At 32.4% G+C, this 18,770-nt stretch overlaps 2 protein-coding genes and 1 long non-coding RNA gene across 6 annotated transcripts in view; 1 reads left to right on the top strand and 2 right to left on the bottom strand.

The window, feature by feature from the left end:
• LOC11426177 (G-type lectin S-receptor-like serine/threonine-protein kinase At1g67520) overlaps positions 1-7,668 on the bottom strand; it is a 76,881-nt gene extending 69,213 nt beyond the window's left edge. Inside the window, 3 exon segments of the mRNA XM_039829038.1 lie at positions 5,926-6,113; positions 7,185-7,325; positions 7,578-7,668. Of these exon segments, the coding sequence (XP_039684972.1) occupies positions 5,926-6,113; positions 7,185-7,325; positions 7,578-7,668 (420 nt within the window).
• A 449-nt stretch (positions 7,669-8,117) lies between these two features.
• LOC11411843 (G-type lectin S-receptor-like serine/threonine-protein kinase At1g67520) lies at positions 8,118-11,660 on the bottom strand. The gene is given in 8 exon segments (XM_024771711.2): positions 8,118-8,639; positions 8,727-8,877; positions 8,977-9,214; positions 9,488-9,698; positions 9,803-10,002; positions 10,090-10,194; positions 10,443-11,013; positions 11,015-11,660. Coding segments are annotated over 8 exon segments (2,349 nt in total). The 5' UTR covers positions 11,627-11,660; the 3' UTR covers positions 8,118-8,378.
• Positions 11,661-15,039: 3,379 nt separating this feature from the next.
• Positions 15,040-18,075, top strand: LOC11407754 (uncharacterized). Of its 4 annotated transcripts, none has more exons than XR_003008111.2 (5): positions 15,040-15,346; positions 16,508-17,307; positions 17,390-17,491; positions 17,580-17,693; positions 17,793-18,075. It is a non-coding gene; the product is annotated as an uncharacterized lncRNA (long non-coding RNA). The 4 variants fall into 4 exon arrangements; XR_003008110.2 differs by having other exon boundaries at positions 16,508-17,311; XR_003008109.2 differs by having other exon boundaries at positions 16,508-17,491.
• Positions 18,076-18,770: the final 695 nt, after the last annotated feature.

Here is an 18,770-nt window from a genome sequence, read left to right as displayed (position 1 = left end):
CGGCAGGAGGCATCTTTAGAGACGCTGATAGTAAATATATTGGTTGTTTCTCTCAATTCCTGGGAGCGCAAAATGCCTTATTCGCAGAGATAGTTGCTGCAATGACTGCAATTGAGATTGCATACAACAATGGTTATACTAATCTTTGGCTGGAAACTGATTCACAACTGGTTATCTTGGCATTCAAATCTTCCTCAGTAGTTCCTTGGATCCTGCAAAATAGATGGCATAACTGTTTATATAGGTTAAGATACATGAGATTTATTGTATCTGACATCTATAGGGAAGGAAATGCCTGTGCAGACAGCTTAGCTAACCTTGGCTTATCTTTAAATACTGATGATGTTTTTTGGTCTGATGTTATTCCTGATTTCATTAGAGGAGAGTACACTAGGAATAGGTTGGGTATGCCCAACTTTAGATTCACCACCTTTTGAAAAGGTTTTGGCTTTAGTCCCCCTTTTCTTTCTTGTACTCTTTTTTCTTCTTTTAATCTAATGAAATGATCGTTGCATAAAAAAAAAAAAAAAGTTTGTTAATATCTCATCAAACAACTATTTGTATAGACCAATATTCGTTTTGTATATTGGATTTATGCAAAGAAAAAAGCAACATCAATGTGTTAGAAAGAATGAAGACAATAGGAAGAAAAAAACACAAAGATAAAATACATCGATCATAGAAGAAATAAATCAATAATAATGGATGTCCAACTCAAATTTTTCATTCACACCCATAACCAAATTTCTATAATATTCAATAAGATCTTATCAATATTAGAATCTTATATGATAATTCTTACAACATATTTTTGTAGATGCACATCAAAGTTGAAAGTACAACATAATCATTAATCTATAGAAACACCACTATTTTGGAATGTGAAATATCATTTACAACACAAATTGTATATCTAAAACTAATTACATGAATAGTTGTGCAAAAGAATAATCATCACTTTAAAACTAATAAAACTCATTCATTCTAATCAAAGTGTTTAATCCAATTTCTTCTGAGTTCACACTGTATGTTGATTCTTTCATCAGATTCGTCGTTTGAGATCCACTTCTAAAACAATTAAAGATCAGGTGAATAAAGATCAAGATAAATTGAACGTAGGAAAAATAGAGAGAATTGTTCGTTTAACTGTTTTTTCAATTGAAAAAATATCAAAAATCGAACCATTTTTAAGAATTAGATCTATGAAAAAAAAAAAGTGAATTAGAAGAAAAAATGAATAAAATGAAAGAGTAATACTGGGAAGTTTTTCAAAATTTTATCATGAATCTTGAAATTATGTGAAAATCTTGAAACTAAAAAGCACAATTTATAGCAAAAAGATGTAAAATTTGTTAGTTACACTTAAAATATGTGATAATTGTGAGTCTCAAACACAATAATTATAGTCAACATGTATCAAGCAATCAAAAAAATTATTCCCTTAATTTATGGATGTTGTAATTGAAAATAAAATGATACAATAATTTTCAAAAAAAAATTATGATTAAAATTAGAAAGAAATTTATAGTCAACATATATGAAGGCGAACGTCGAACCCTGATATTCCAGCTTTCTTTGGAAGGGGATATACCAGAGATCAAGTCAATCTTTGGGGCCATTTTGATTTAATAGAGAGACACGGAATTGATGCAAAGAAAAAGAAACGAAATAAAGTTGTGGTGTGAATAAAGTGTTGGCCAATGGATCTAATTTATAATGAATTTTTTAGGACAATTATGTAAAACAATCAAATTCTACCTCATGTCTTAGCTATTAAGCAAAATATAATAGTATTTTTTTGTTTTGTTTTGGTAAATGATACAAATAGCTTTGTGGCCGATAAAAAAAATCTAGTGGTCTAACGTTTTTTTCGGCCAATATACTATTCAATCCTATTAAATTCCAAAAACTTGTTTTTTTGGGTCAAATAAAAAAGATATACATCATAAGGAAGTAATATCTTCTCCAATTAACCATGATATTATTTCCTAATACTATAAGCTATTTAAATCTTGTCCAATTAACTAATACTAAAAGCTATTTAAATTCTTCCAAACTAATAATGTAGATAGTAAACATATATGGTATAAACAAATAGTAACCGAAATTTAGCATTAATATATTTAAATCAGTCAAACAAATTGTAACCGAAAATATCTTCAAAAATAATAGTAGAAGCATTTTAAATTTGATTTGAAATATTAGAATTAGAATTGAATTTGAAAAACTTCTTCTTATACATAAACATGAACATTAAATACAAATTTATGAGGATGATTGTGGTCAGAGCATTTTGTGAGGGTGAATATTGTAATAGTATTTGTAAAAATAAAGGGATACATGTCAACACCAAAAGAATAGAAAATCATTTCCATATAGGGACTTGAGAAAATGGTCTCAAATTTATATAATATAGATATGATAAGACAATTGTACTATAAATTTGAATACAGTAAATTACGTTATAATAAACTACAATGTATTTTTTTTTGGGCTAAATCAACCGTCGTTGCTCAAATATAAAGTTAAATCGATGAGTAAAACAATTGTTGGTCAGACTATACTTTCCTCATAGAACCAAAAAGTTAATACCAAAAAATTATTAATTATCAAAGTAAGACATATTAGAAAACAACTTATTTCTCATTTATGTATTATCACTACAAAGAAAAATAATTATTTATGAGTCATGATCTGTTGGAACCAGGTATAAGTCATAAGGCTTAAGCCAAATCCTAACAGTGAAATCTTATGTATAAAATGGCCCATAATATATTTCATATGATAAAAAAGAGAGTAAAGTGAAGCATGTGATCACACCGTCCTTCTCTTTTCTAGTTTTACAAAACCTAAATTCTTCAGCATGGGCATGCCTATTCACTAACCATACTTCCAAATTGGAAGCAAAGTTTATCTTGAACTCTTCAATTTTTTTTTATATATTTGCAAGAAGGTTATCTCCCCACATCTGAGAATTGAAGTTTCACTTGAAAGTTATAAATAATATGATGACACATGACAAAGTCCATCTCAAATTCTAAAACAAAAAAGAATTTGATGTATTTGAGGATTCATCTCACTTGCACCTTTTTTTATAAATAATATGATGACACATGACAAAGTCCATCTCACTTGCACCTTTTTTTCATAATTTAATCTTGATGGTTGAGGGTTCATCAAACCACAAACTTTATGAATAATATTTATATGCTATCAAAATATGGTGACATTTAAGCTGGAAACACCTCCTAATTTTCCAATGATGGAAAAAATACTATTTTTAACATTGATATATTCTTTAAATATATGATGGTTATACATCAAAGAAATGGGTATAAGAAAAGAGTCATGATAGGTGAACATCCATAGCTAGCAAACCACCTTATACACCCTCTAGCTGGCATGGTAATTTTGTTATTTCAACACTTAATTGAGGGCAGTTTTGTCAAAACACACAAACTGTGTAAAAAAAAAAACAGTTCAATAAAATCACGTTTTCTCTTCCTCTCCTACTCACCGCCCCTCTCTCTTCCACCAATACCGTCCGCCGCTCCTTCCTCCTCTCCGCCGTCCTCAACATTAATCTTCTCTATTTCCTTCTCTCTTTGTCGTTTTTGTATTTCTCTCACCACTCTTTTTTAGGCGACGGCGGCGGAGCTCTCACCATTCTTTTTAAATGATGACCGCGGGGGCGACAACCTCACCTTCAGCCACCTTCATCGTCGACCAAGACTACGAGATCGGGAATCTCACCGGAAAATCCTCCGGCACCATCAACAGAGCTCGCTCAAAAAGCTTGTCATGGTCTCGAGTCCACTGAGTTGGCAGAGTCATCCATCGCGTCGTGGCGGCGGCGGTGGCAGCCATAGCAATTGACTCCCGATACATCTTTTTAATCGTTTTGTTACTTGAATTCAAAAGGTGTTTTAGAGGGGACAACAATGACATGAAAAACAGAGACGGTGGAGAGAGAGGGTGGTCGGAATAGGGTTGGACGCCAGTAGAGGTGGGATGAAGAGAAAGAAAGAAATGATGGAGAAGAGAGCGTGAGGGTTGAGAGGGAGGGGGAACTGGAATTGGAGCGGAAGAGAGAGAATGTGGGGGAAGGGAAGTTGTGTTTTTTAATGTTTGGAGCCTTCTTCTTTCTCCAAGATAAGATCAATTTTTTTTTTCTTTTGTTTTATTATTTTTCAATAGTTTTTTGCCTTGTTAGAGTGTATGGGGGAGGTACACCCTTTAAAGGGTGTTTACCAATCTTTTCCCTAAGAAAATTTGAAGAACATATTCAAAATAAAAAGCCTTAAGAAGGTAGAGATGAGAAGGAATGGGTATAAAGAGAAAATAGATTTAGGGTCAAAATATTAGCTTGGTGTTGGGGGCTTTTGTTATAAAGATATGATATATAATAAGCAAAATAACTTGGCATTTAGAGTTGTCTTTTTCAATTTTCATTATTCACCATTTTATATTAGAGTTGTTTTTCCAATTTTATAATTTATCATTTTACAAACCTAACAAATTATACCCTTTAAAAAAACCTATCAAATTATATAAAAAATAATATCTATAAATTTCAATCATTAATATATGAAAATGAAATGAAATCAATGATTAATCAACCCATAATGTCTAAATATACAAATTAAACATAATGTTTGAAAATTTATGCATACTTACCGATCTAAAATATATCAATTAAAAATTATATATATAATTGATAATTAAAAAATAAATAAAATAATAAAAATCAGAATATAAAAAATTATTACAAAATACACACGTAAAGATGCATCCATCATCACCATGTCTAGTGAGAATGAAAGCTTGCAATTTAATACATCATGAAAAAAATCAAATGCGAACAATTTCTTGACCTGGAAAAAAAATGAAAACAAAGAAATTAGCTGAAAAACTAAAATTTTGGATAGAATTAGAATTGTTTGATTGAATATAAAAATGATGTGAGAAATGGTGAAAGTAGAATAGTTATTTATAGGAAAAAAATTCAATCGCCTCACTACTACGTATAGATCCAAAATTTGTGGCACTGATTTATTACATATGCGTAAAATGAAGAAAAAAAAGAACACTGACTTTTATGTCCAATTAATCAATTCCTAATGTATATATAAACAAAAAGGTTTTTCTTATCAATGTTTTTTATGCACAATCAAACATTTTCTTATATCACCAAAAAAAAAATCTTATATCAGTATGTAATTTCCTTTAAAGCAATTAACGTTGTTTAGTAAATAAACATGCTATGTGTACTTTAAATTTTAAAGAAGACATTTGTATTATATAAAGATAAAGATAGAGACGACACATATGATATTATAATTGGTTTAAATAATAAAAGGTGACAATGTAATAAAATCAAATTGGTTAATATAATTTGTAAAATTATTGAGAAAAGAAAGAATAGTTATACTAAATTGAAAATATAAACATGTTATAACGTATAGTTTTTTTTTATGTAAATAAATATAATAACCAAATTGCCGTTCTATATGGACATTATTCACTTGCAACATCACTCATGATTACCATCAAAGACATGATTAATAACAATTGTCTGGCCTTGCTACACAACCCAAATCTGGAAACAACAATTAAAGAAATTAAAGAAATAAATAAATAAGGATTGTCTTGCTTAATATGTGTACATTTGAAAAAAAATAGCGCAAATATATATAATAAAGATAAAGATAAAGATTATGTAGTTATGCCTTTGACATTTGTAATTGAGTTGTATTTTCAAAAAAAACATTTTTTTTTGTTCCTTAACCAATGCCCTTAGGGCCTTTGTTAGCAAGACTCTATTTGTAATCATTATGAAACTGAAAGTTGAAATAATTTTTGCATGTCTAACATTAACAAATTAGTGAAAAACCTATTATATTCACAAATTACAAAATTCTCATTAAATAAAAAGAAGTCCAAGCTTTTATTTGACAAATACTCATAGATCAACATTCGTTCTTCTTTATGAATGCAGTGACCTTGCAGCTGAACCAGATTTGTATGCTGGAGCTTGCAGATGAGTGTTAATTCGTTTCTAAATTCAATAACTCCTTGTCCAGAAGATTTTGAATGTCTTTTCACAGCTATTTCAATTCATCGTCATTGCTACCAACTTCTAGATCAATGCCACTAGAGGTTCCGTTTGAACTTTCAAGATATTTTCGTTTCATTTTGGCTCGATACAGAATGTACACACAAATTATGAGGAGAGAAGTAGCTATTGCAACACTTATCCATTTCCACCAAAACCTATTATATTCACCATGTTTCTGTTATAGCATGGCCGATTTTTGGCTGACCACCATAATCCACCATCTGCAATTGATGACACTGATTGTGATCGAATCTTACTACTCGCAGTGTGCATTTGTGGATTTTTGTGCTTTGCTATATTATCTTTATTATGCATGTTGGGATATTTTGAAGAACCCTAATTTATTACGTGAAGAAGTCTTTCATATCATCGTGCTAATTTTTAGTGAAAATTAATTAAAAACAGTGACTTATCAAATGGAAACCTCCTTATAAGCATACGTAACAGACTTACCAACAAAGTGACAACGATGAAACATGTAAGCTTTTATAACAAAATTAAACAGAAGTTCATTTTAGAAATCGTGGTTGGGTATAACACAATCCTACAAACCAGCTCATGAAGAAATGACAGAGCCAGAAAAAAGCGTGGTTGGGCCAATAAATTAATCTATAATGTATAAACACAATTAAAGTTGTAATAAGCATTAAACATAAAGTACAAGTGGCGGAGTTTGACTAAAAAGTTCAGGTGGGTACCTAAAGAAAAGGACTTACATTTTTTACGACTACTATAATTTATGAAACTGTTTATTTATAGTACTACTGTTAATTATGGGAATTTTCAGTTGACATGACAATATACGGGAGGTTTGATATGGTCCAAATGTGAGGTGAGCATTTCCCCCACTTATAAGCACGTGTCCAAACCTGCTCTTATCCAAAGTGAGACTCTTTTAACAGTTTAAGAAGAAAAAAGTTGTACATAGTCTCTAAGTTAAAGAATTACATGCTCAATTTTGCGCCTAAAATTTGATATGGTCCCAATTTTGGTTGCAGACAACACTAATAGCAAGTATATTTTTTTCCACTTTCAAGTTCGTAAAATGATTTAAAAACTTAAATACCTCGTATGTTCTCCGGAAAGAGGTAAAATTCTTCACCACCTGCAGCTGCAAAATTATGACCCTCTCTCTGATGATAGAAAGAACATACAACCAGTTCCATTGGTATGAGAATTTTTGAATCCAAAGCAGCTGCAATTTCTCCTACACATATCTTGACAATCAGTTATGGTATAGCTAGCATTTCTTATATCATAACACATTGTCATATTAGGATAACCTATTTTGCTTGCAAATATATCACCATCCTGCAAGTCGGCTTGTCGTCATACTTTTGGCACCCTTTATCGGTGTTGTAGCCATAACACACATCAGCCTTTGCTAAAACTATCAGTAGGATGATCAAAACTTTTCCACAATACCTTCGTCGTCTGAATATTTTCAACACAAAGTTACCTGTATCCAGCAAGGTGGCTACAATAGTACTTCTATTCAAAAGTTGAGGTGAAGCATATAGGATTATTGGTTCCCTAATATTGGAATCCATGTGAACAGGTTGGTCTCGGTTAGCTACCCACACATACCAGTCATTTCCTCTAGGAAATATACTGAGATAGGCGAGGTTATCAAAATTAGTTAATTGTTCAAATTTCATTCAATATTTACCTTGTTTAGAACATAGCTTGGATATGGCATTCAGTTTATCTCCTTGCTTCAAACTATCATTATTTTCAGCTTTGACATTGAGAGAAAATCAATTCAACTTCCTTCTTCTGTTGTCAATTCTTTTACTTCAATTGGTATAATAGCTAATCTTCAAGGGGTTGAACGTCTTACAATGCAGGGGAGGAGCGATCAGATGGAAAATTAAAGGAAAATACAAGTTAAGAAAAGCCTAGGATGAGGCAAATCAGACACAATATATTTGATCATCTCAACAAGTAATTTTTCTTTCAAATTCATTATATTAATTTACTCAGATTCACTTCTTGCAAATCATTGTCAATATTACCTGCATGTCTAAATAATACAAGATAAATTGTGTTAATCAAAATTCAAATATTCTAGAATATCCATATTTCCTCTAAACATGATAAATCCAGTCATATGTCTATTACATTCAATGTCGTCCCATGGGATCCATGCTCGAGAAGGAAAAACAAATAAATTTTTTTAATTCTAGCACAACATGTATTGGTACACGTATCGCAAAAGCTTCGATAAATTTAGATTTTCTTCACTGGGTCGATCTATATTTTATACATGTGAATGAGGGTTTTCATACGTGGAATCTGCACCAACTTCTTCACCATACGTATCTTCCTCAAAAACATCCACTTTAATTTTGTTTGTTAACATTGATATAACATTGCACATGGTGGGACGATCATCTGCATTTTCTTCTACGCATAATAAACCAGCATGAACACATCTCAGCACCTCATCCTCCGAAAAGGACTCATTTAGTAATGGATCCACCAACTCAAGAACCACGCCTTCTTTCCATAGCTCCCATGCCTATTACATCAATGATTATTTTTTATGTCAAAACTCAGTCAACATGCATGCATTGTTTAGAATGAGTATAGATAAATGATCACATACATGTCCTACTAGATTAAGTGGTCTGTCTTCAGAGTAGAAACTATTGTTTTTTTTACCATTGATAATTTCAAGGAGCAGCACTCCAAAGCTGTACACATCCGACTTTGTAGAAAATACTCCTTCCATCGCATACTCTGGAGACATGTAACCACTGTATGAAACAAAAAATATTACCGACATTTAAAAATTAGATTCAGTTTACACAATTAACATTAGAATTTAGATTCAAAAGAGAACACGAAAAACTCACTATGTCCCAACAATTCTGTTGGTATTTGCTTCAGTTTCTTGTTTTGTAAACATTCTTGCCACACCAAAATCAGAAATTTTGGGGTTCATATTTTCATCAAGAAGAATATTACTAGCCTTCAAATCTCTGTGGATTATTCGAAGTCTTGAGTATTTGTGAAGGTATAGTAGTCCTTGAGCAATTCCTTCTATTATGCTAAAGCGTTTATTCCAATCTAGCAACTTTCTTCTAGTGGAGTCTTCTCACACGGAAAAAGAAAGAAATACAATGCCATGAGAAGAAGCATTAAAATAAATATAAACAACCATCAAATATGTTAGATAGGCAAAATAAGTAACATTACTTGTATATATTAATAACATTTAGTTCTCAAATTACTATTCTTAATATCGGTTATCTGTTTTTACTGCTGAAATGAATGGAGAGTTGGTAGCAACATATGAAACAGTTGATACCAGATTAAATTTTCAATAAACAACCTTAAGAGATTGTATCAATCAATATACCTCACCAAATAAAAAGAAGTCCAAGCTTCTGTTTGGCATATACTCATAGATCAACATTCTCTCTCGTTCATGAATGCAATGACCGATTAGTTGAACAAGATTTGTATGCTGAAGCTTACAAATGAGTGTTAATTCATTTCTAAACTCAATCATTCCTTGTCCAGATGTTTTTGAAAGTTTCTTCACAGCTACTTCTTGCCCCGAAGGTAGAATTCCCTGAATTGAATATAAAAGCATCATCAATAAAATGATGAATGCATTATCTTAACTGTTTAATCGTCTACTTATTTTATTTCAACAAAACTATACAAAAATGTCACCTTAAAAACAGGTCCAAAGCCACCCTGTCCTAACTTGTTTTCTGATGAAAAGCCATTGGTAGCCACAAGTATTGATGAATAGCTAAACACTTTTAGGTCATCTGCATTGCTTAAATCGCCTTCTAGATCATCGCCATCAGAGTATTGCCTAGAACCTTCTAGATCTTGAATCTCAATTTGTGTTCTTATTCTTTTCCTCTCTGTTTATAAAAAGGTGAAAAATGAATTATTAAGGGATATTTTTGTCGTAGTATTAAATTTTTTCTTTTTAAGAAAAATGTAATTACCTTGAAGCAGATATTTTCGTTTCCTTAATGCTTGAAACAGAATGGAAAGACCGATAATGAGTAGAAAAGTCCCAATTCCAACGCAAATCAATATCAACTTAATTTCTGAAAAATTATGTGTGTCAATACTCAGATCACACAACTTCTATTTAAAGTGGTGTTACAATAAATAAATTGAACACCTAATGAATTAGCACTAAGAAGTTGTTTCTCTAGGATTATAAACAAACAATCTTGGAAGTTGTACAATTAAAAGAGTATCTATATATTTACTTAATGCAAACAGATACAAAATCAAGGAATTGACAAAAGCCTACATGACTCAAGTATTTTCTAGTTAGGGATATACATACCTTTGTGATCGGTGTTGTTCTTAACAAGAATGTAATACTTGTAATCACCACTCCCTGCGATGTTAAGACCTTCAGTTGATACCAAGATTACACAACCAGTTCCATTACTATATAAGTTTCCGAATCCAAAGCAGCTGCAGTTACGCCAACACATATCTTGGCAATCACTTATGCCATAGCTAGAATTTAGAATATGGTATTCAATTTTTTCATTAGGGTAAACTATCTTGCTATCAAACTTATCACCAGGATTCCGGCATGTAGGTATCTCTGCATCACCCCATTTTTGGCATCCATCATTCGTGTTATACCCATAACACATATCAGCCCTTCCTATGTGATCACTTGCTTCCCTGTCTATCAGTTGCCCAGTTTCTAATAGAGTCCATACAGTAAGACTGTCTTCATTTTGAGTTGTGTATGAGAAATACTCTTCATTCTAATTCGACACAACGTTGACTTTAATGTCTTTTCCAGATATATACTCAAATGTATTGTTTTTCAGTTTTCCACTTCTCCAATAAACTTTTTCTCTATGCTTGATGACCAATTCTTTTATGTTGGGTTCCCAATTCAAGCCTGAATGGACCAGGAGCATGGATTGTATCACTGATTCTTGATAACAGTGACCAATTTTGACCAGTTTTGTGATTTACACCTAATTTCATCCTAGGGAGCAAACTATCGGTTGGATGATCAAAACTTTGCCACAACACAATGTTCTTCTGAATATCTTTCAAAACAAAGTTACCTGTATCCAACAAGGTTGCAACAATAGTACTGTTGTTAAAAGGTTGAGGTGAAGAATACAGGATTATTGGTTCACCAATTTTGGATTCTATTTTGAGCACACCAGAGTAGTCTAGTGATAGAACTGCTGAATTTTTGTCAGCAGGTTGGTTTCTGTTAGCAATCCACACTAACCAAGTATCTCTCCCTTCGCCAAATATGCTTAGATAAGTGAGGTTTTCACGATCCGGATCATGGTCAAAACTCATGCAATAACTATGTTGTTTTGAACATAGCTTGGATATGGCATTCAGTTTATCTCCTGGCTTCATACTATCAGTATTTTCAGCTGCTCTGACATTGATAGAAGTACCAGTACACCACCACCACCACAAGGACGTGTATGTGAAGAGAAGAAAAAGTTGAGTTTTCCCTTTTTCACTACAATGCACCATAGTTAATGCTTCAAATGTGGGAAGGTTAATTTGCAATTAGGTTTTGGATTAACAAAGATTTTTTTATTTCACATTGAATTAATGGAGATGGTGGTGCAAGTGGAAATGCAACAACAATGATCAGTCCATAAAAGGAACTTTGTCATTCATTTTTATAATCTAAAGTACACACTTTGGTAATTTTTTGAAAAACGTTTCCTTTAAAAGACAAAATATTAATTTTTAAATCGCAGGTAGGGTAAATCATCATATATTTCAACGATGCTAAAGAAGCATATGTAAATTGGATGACAATTAGTTTATCAAAAGAAGTTTTCACATTCATTTTTTCTAATCTATAGTAAACCGCACTTCTTTATAGAAAGGTTATGGAACAAGTTTTTACATTTATCTTGTACTTTAGATAAGGATTCCTATATTTATATCTTAAAACTAGATATCTTTTAGATCTTAATCCCATTGGATTCAAAAGTCTTACCACTTGTGCTTCAGTTTGTCCATGTTTCTGTAGATACATTCTCAACATTGGAAATTTACTAAGCATGCCAAAATAACTGTTACAAACACTTGAAATTTGCTGGTTTATGCCTTATAACTCGAAATTAATGTATCCTCTATAACTGCTACAAACACTTGAAACCAGAAAATTTACTGAGGCAAAAGACATCTCTTTATACTTGTAAACTTACCTCAAGGTTGAAATCAATTCCTACATTTTTTCTTAAGCTTTTGTTCTTTCCTTGCATTTCTTTACTTTCTTGTCTTTCATTTTTTTTTCCTTTACATTTCCAGACTTTTATTTTTAAGTTATTTTCAGATTTTAAGTGCAGCAGCCTCTTCCCAACAATCAAGTTATATAAAACACTCTTTAGGTTCGATTTATGACTTATTTATGGCTAATTAATGGCTGAATTTTTTTGGGAGAGATGAACGCTAACATTCTCATCCATGACCATGTTGAACGATATAAAAGAAAAGATAAAGTCTTAGATAAATTCGAAATGTTTAAAACACAAGTAGAATTTCAACATAAAACTTTCATTAAATGCTTTAGAAGCGATTGGGGAGGAGAGTTCTATCACACCCCCGCAGTCGAAGCGGGAGGTTCACAAACGCTTAGACTGGTCCGAAAATCATCAAAGAGAATACGAGGAAGCCCTTTGGTGAAGATGTCTGCAATCTGGTGTCTTGAGGGAATATGTAGAACACATGCCTGACCACGAGCTACTTTTTCCCGAACAAAATGAATGTCTATCTTAATGTGTTTGGTACACTGATACTGCACAGGATTACCAGATAGGTAGATGGCACTAACATTGTTATAATATACCATAGTAGGAATGGGAAAGTCAAGCTCCAATATTGACTTTTTGTAAAAATTGAGTGTGAATGAGTTGAGTAAGTGATTTGAACGTTTCAAATACATGAAATTTTATGTTAATGGGAAAAGTCCACAATATTTTTGTAAAATCATCTAAAAATAAGACATAATATTTAGGGTTAATTAAGTTTTTGGTCCCTATAAATATCTGTCGTTTTGTTTTTAGTCCCTATAAAAATAAATCACACTTTTTAGTCCCTACAAAATTTTCCATTAGTGCTTTTAGTCCCTGTTAAATTAAAATTTGTTTAATTATGCTTAAAATTTTAAATTTTTTAATGATTTTTTACATACTTGCTTAAAACATTATAAAAGGTTCCGCCACAATAAATTAGCTCAAAATTTTATTTTTAGGCCCAAATTTTCGTTAGATTTATCTTGAATTTTTTACGTCTTAAAAAAATTATATTTAATTCATTACATGTTAAAAAATTCTAATTTTTTATAAAAGAGATTATTATAATGTTCTTAACATGTCTGTTAAAAATCATTTAAAAATATAAAATTGAAGTATAATTAAACAAATTTCAATGTAATAGGGACCAACACATACTTTTGGTCCTTGTAAAATTAAAATTTGCTTAATTGTGCTTAAACTTTAAAATTTGTAACATATTTTTCACATACTTACTTAGAATATTATACAAACTTTCTCTGCAAAAAAGTAACTTAAAATTTTATTATTAGGTCCAAATTTTCTTTAATATAATCTTGAAAATTTAGCTTTTAGAAAAATTCATATTTAATTCATTACATGTTAAAAAACTAAAAAATTTACAAAAGAGTGTCTTATGATGTTATAAACATGTATGTAAAAAATCTTTCAAAAATTTAGAAGTTTAAGCATAATTAAACAAATTTTAATTTAACAGCGACTAAAAACACTAACAGAAAATTTTATAGGGACTAAAAAGTGTGATTTATTTTTATAGGGACTAAAAATAAAACTGCAGATATTTATAGGGACCAAAAACTTAATTAACCCTAATATTTATGACCAGCAAAACTTAAAATTGGAGACGTCAATAAATCACTATATAGAATATCAAAAGGCATCAATATTGTAGTTTGAGAATTAAAAAATGACAATTTAACTTGTTTGCCTAAAACACGAGAGTCACAAACAACAGAAGAATTAAAATGTTCACAACATATGAACTTATTTTTGCGAAGAGAATTTAAAATAGACACACTAGGGTGACCAAGGCGACTATGCCAAAGACCTGATGTGAGACCGACAAAACTAGGAGGAGTGGTGACTGGATGTAGATCGCCACGGCTATCACATCTGAGAATAGTCATCCCCGCATGAAAATCAAAGACAGTAAATCCAAAAGGGTTAAAGTAAACAGAAACATTTTATCAATGGTGAGTCGTCTCAAAGAAATTAGATTTTTAATAATTTTCAGGGCATGCATGACATGGTTAATGTGAAGAGGTCGCTGAGATGTGGCTATTTGTGTGTGTCTGGTGCCGTGAATTGGAATTCCATGACCACTGCCAACAATAACTTTATGATTTGAATTACTTATAGAAAAATAAGACGAGAGATTACCTTGTGAGACGTTGCGCCAGTATTCATGTACCATTGATTAATATCAAGAGTGTGAAGTGACATGGTCTGCATAGCTGCCTCAATGTCTCTCGGTGTCTAGGATGAGGTAGAAGCTGCATATATATGCTTGAGGACGCTGTCCTAGAATACCTGGCTATTTTAGAGGACCGGTAGGGCTCATCCACTGGGAGGTGGGGTACGGGCACGGAGGCATAGCCTACGGAGGTGGAGTCCAACCCCATGGTTGTAAGGGTGCATACTGTTATTGTTGTTGCCAAGGTGGAGCGGACACTACAAGAAAATAGACATTTAACAACAGGGGGGTTTTTCGTTTTCAGATCGGGACACCGAATACCTGATGGGAAAGATACACACAGTGGCAATTTCGAAATTTGAGTAAATTTTGGTTTGCCAGTCACATCGGTGGATATAAGTACCTGAGAGGAATTACTAATGACATATAACATTTCACTTCAGTGGATAATTGAAATGAGGGGGAAAAAAGCGGGGTGGCGTTTTCGCAATTTTAGTGATCTTTGTATTTTATTTTGCCTAACAATTATCACATCAGTGGAGAAAAACACTTGCGGGGAAAAACAAATTTACACTATTTTTCTTTTCACTATCCCGTAAAAACCACACAATTCCAGATCTGAGATTTTCCGTTTGCCTCTCCCCGTGAACCACACACTCGCCGCCGAAACCCACTTCTTGTTTAATAAACAGCATCGCTCAAAGACAAGGACAAGGACAACATCCCTCAACGACAAGAGCTGGTCTTCAGGTTCTTCTTCTTCTCTCTCTAACCCTTTCTCTTCATCGTTTGGTTGTTTCTTAGCTATCGAAATGTCTAAAGATTTCAACTTTTTCACTCTTTTGTTTTGGATCTACACAGTTCATCACATTTACCTTGTGTTAAATAGCTAAAGTATTGATTTTTATTTAATTTTTACTTTTTATGTATTTTTTTCTTAAAAAATTGTGATAGCATAATGGGTTTTACGAGAAAAATTATATTTTAAGATTTAAGTTTTTATTTAAGATGAAGAATGGAGAAAAAGGATTAATTTTGTTTTATCAAGATTCAAATTTGGATGTATTTTGTTTTGATATTGTATTGTTACTGTTGTTTTACGATTGTTAATAGTGTTTTTCATTCTCATGTTATTACTTTTTCACTGACCCATTTTAAATCAATTTGCTTAACTGATTTATTGTGTTATGTTGATGGTGTATATGGTTACTATGGAAGGGTTTAGTCCACCATTTTTAGATAGCATTTATGTTGTGATCGTTGGACACTAAAGGATACATTGAATTTACACTTTTTTCTAGGACTCGGTGGTTTTTTTTTATTCTTAATAAAAGCTCGGTGGGCTTTAATTGAGGAATTACTTCCAAACTTGGGAACTTCTCATGTATCTATGAAATTATCATTCAGTGGTGGGAATTGATAAAAGTTTTCTAGCATACTACCATTGAATTAATTTCAAACTCTCTTACCTTCATAATTAAATCATTAAATAAAATTATGTTCAAGAATACATTGTATTGATTCCAAAAAAAAAAAAGTATGTTCAAGAATATGATATAAATAGTATGATAAAAATAGCATGTTCACAGGAATTTTCATTCACAGCTGATATAAACTTCAATTACTAACTTGTCAAAATAGCTTTAATATTGTTTATTCTCTATGACCCTTTTCTTTATACAATTTTAATTATTCTCTTTTTTTCTTCATATTACTTAGTTCTGGTGTAATTCATACCAACTATACTTGTTTGTTTGTTCAAATTGAATTTGGCTTCATAGGATATAATAAGATTCGTCTAGAAAGAGGTATAAATAATTTGTTTTGTGCTGGTGGGTGTTGTTAGCAGCAGTTTTGCTGTGATACTGTTGTTCTGTTGTTGTTTTTTAGTTCCCTGGTTTTTATGTTCAGGTGCAGGGCCTGGTTTTGGTTCCTGTTTGGAAGAGGTGGAAGAGGTGCTACTATAAGCAATTACTTTGGAAGGTCTTCATGCCCAACGCAAACCATAAATGTCAATGAGATTGAAGCAAAAATTGAAGAAAAACTTGCAACAAAAATTAAAGCGGAATGCAAAGTAGAGTTCGAACAACAGATGGCCACAACGCATCAGTTGATGCAAAAATCATTTATGGAGACACTCAAGAATATGGGCTTATTCGATACCTCCCAAACAAAAACAAATTGAACCCTGTTCTGAAAAAGTTGTTGTGTTAGGAAGCGCAAAAGGTTCTTGTTCTGCAGCACAAGAAAATCACAAGGACGAATTGACCACTAACAATGTTCAGAAAGTGATATGCATGATTTTGAAAGAGAAGCAATATCTAAGGTTAAAATTAGAAAATGGTCCGGAAGTGATAAATTTCTTAATTGCACCAGAATGTGTTAAAGACTTATTGGTTGGCGGGGCTTGGCTTGACTATTCTATTCTACAAGTTTGGTGCACGTATGTACATATTCTTGCTTAATACTATCATTAACTATTAGTGTTGTGTCTCATGACTACAATATTTAATATTGATTTCAAATTTATTCAGGTGTATGCACCGTCTCTGTATTGAAACAAACAAATCAAATGTGTTTGGATTTTTAGACCCAACAAATTTGAGTTTTAAATCAAAGTCCACAATGAATATAGAACCATTTAAATCCTACATACGAACTAGGTTGCGTGATATGAACAAAGTGTGTTACTTGGCACCATTTCTTATGGAGTAGGTATATATAAATTTGTGTTTTCTCTTATTTATGTTTGATAATTTAAACGTTAATAATTGTTCTTTTACGTGTATCGAGGGCATTGGAAATTAATCGTCATTTGTCCAAAGGATAATACATTTGTTGTCCTTTGATCTTTAACAAAGATCTTGACACAACAATGAAGGAAATTGTTTCAGCGTAAGTGTATTTTTATGTTGCATTTGTTATATTACAAATCCTATAACACTAAAAGATAGAACTTACTTTGATGATTTTTTTAACCTAGTGCTCTGGAGGTTCATCAATTAGCAAACGGTAATAAAAGAAGCTTCGTTGCATTCGTCCTATGAAGAACATGCTAGACATCGTCTCTTCTAATATTACTACCTCTTGGATGAAGGTATATCAAATGTTTGCACCATATATATTTCCAAATTAAGATAGCTAGACATATCCTTATTGTTATTTTACTTATCTTAATCTATTGTACAAACTGTAGGTATTCAATGATACAACAACATTAACAGAAGATGAGCTGTATGCTTTGCGAAACGATTGGGCAACTTGTTTTCTTGAATTGTATGAAACTTAGGATTTGCTAAGATATGCTTCAATGTAATTTAGTACTATTGGTCTGTTATTTCTAGCTGGGAGATCTATTGGCACTTGGAGAGAGAGCCCCCCCTTTTTTTTTGTGTTTTGGTACTGCTGGTGACATAGCATGACTTGTTTTTTGTTTTGTGTGCATCCAACTAATGTGAAACGTATTTTCTTGCTTTTGATCTGGTACTGGCGTAATGAGAAAATTAAAAGAAAAAATGTCATAATTCACATAAGTGTGCATCCAACTGATGTGAAACGTGTTCTAGAAAACTGGAATTCACATCGGGGTGCTTCACTGCCGATGTGAATTTTGCCTATGTGACATCGCCTGCCTTTGTGAAACCGATGTGAAATCCTATATTTTCAGACTATTAGCTCACATATCAAATCAGTAAGATCGTGCCCAATGTGGTTTAAGACATATCACAACCGTTCATTAATGTGAAAAGTGAATGACATACAACCTCACCTTTAATTACATCGGTTGGTACCGATGTGAAATGTCGATTTCAACCGATGTGAAATGTCATTTCTGTAGTAGTGGGACCATGGTGACGGGATATCGGGAGCTCTAGATTGTGGTGCACTATGGTTGCCACGTCCCCCTCTGCGGCCCTGGCTGCTGCGGGAGCGAGAACGGTTGCTGGGGCGGCGTTGGCCATGCTGAGAGGTCTCTTCAAAATTAGGTCGTGAATCAGTTGTGTGCATGGCAGCATGGGAGCCGGTGCGTGCCATTTTTCCCATACCGGCTTCTTCCAAGGTGAGCATGGAGCGAGTCTGATAGAATGCAGGATGTAACACCCTAATTCCTGACGGTAATTTTACATAATAATGATCATGGTTTTAACGAAAAAGGATGTCACACACATTCATT

The sequence above is a fragment of the Medicago truncatula genome, chromosome 8 (genome assembly GCF_003473485.1).
Source record: "Medicago truncatula cultivar Jemalong A17 chromosome 8, MtrunA17r5.0-ANR, whole genome shotgun sequence".
Classification (NCBI taxonomy): domain Eukaryota; kingdom Viridiplantae; phylum Streptophyta; class Magnoliopsida; order Fabales; family Fabaceae; genus Medicago; species Medicago truncatula.
Note: the sequence above shows the minus strand (reverse complement) of the source record. Positions and strands in the feature narration are given on the sequence as shown.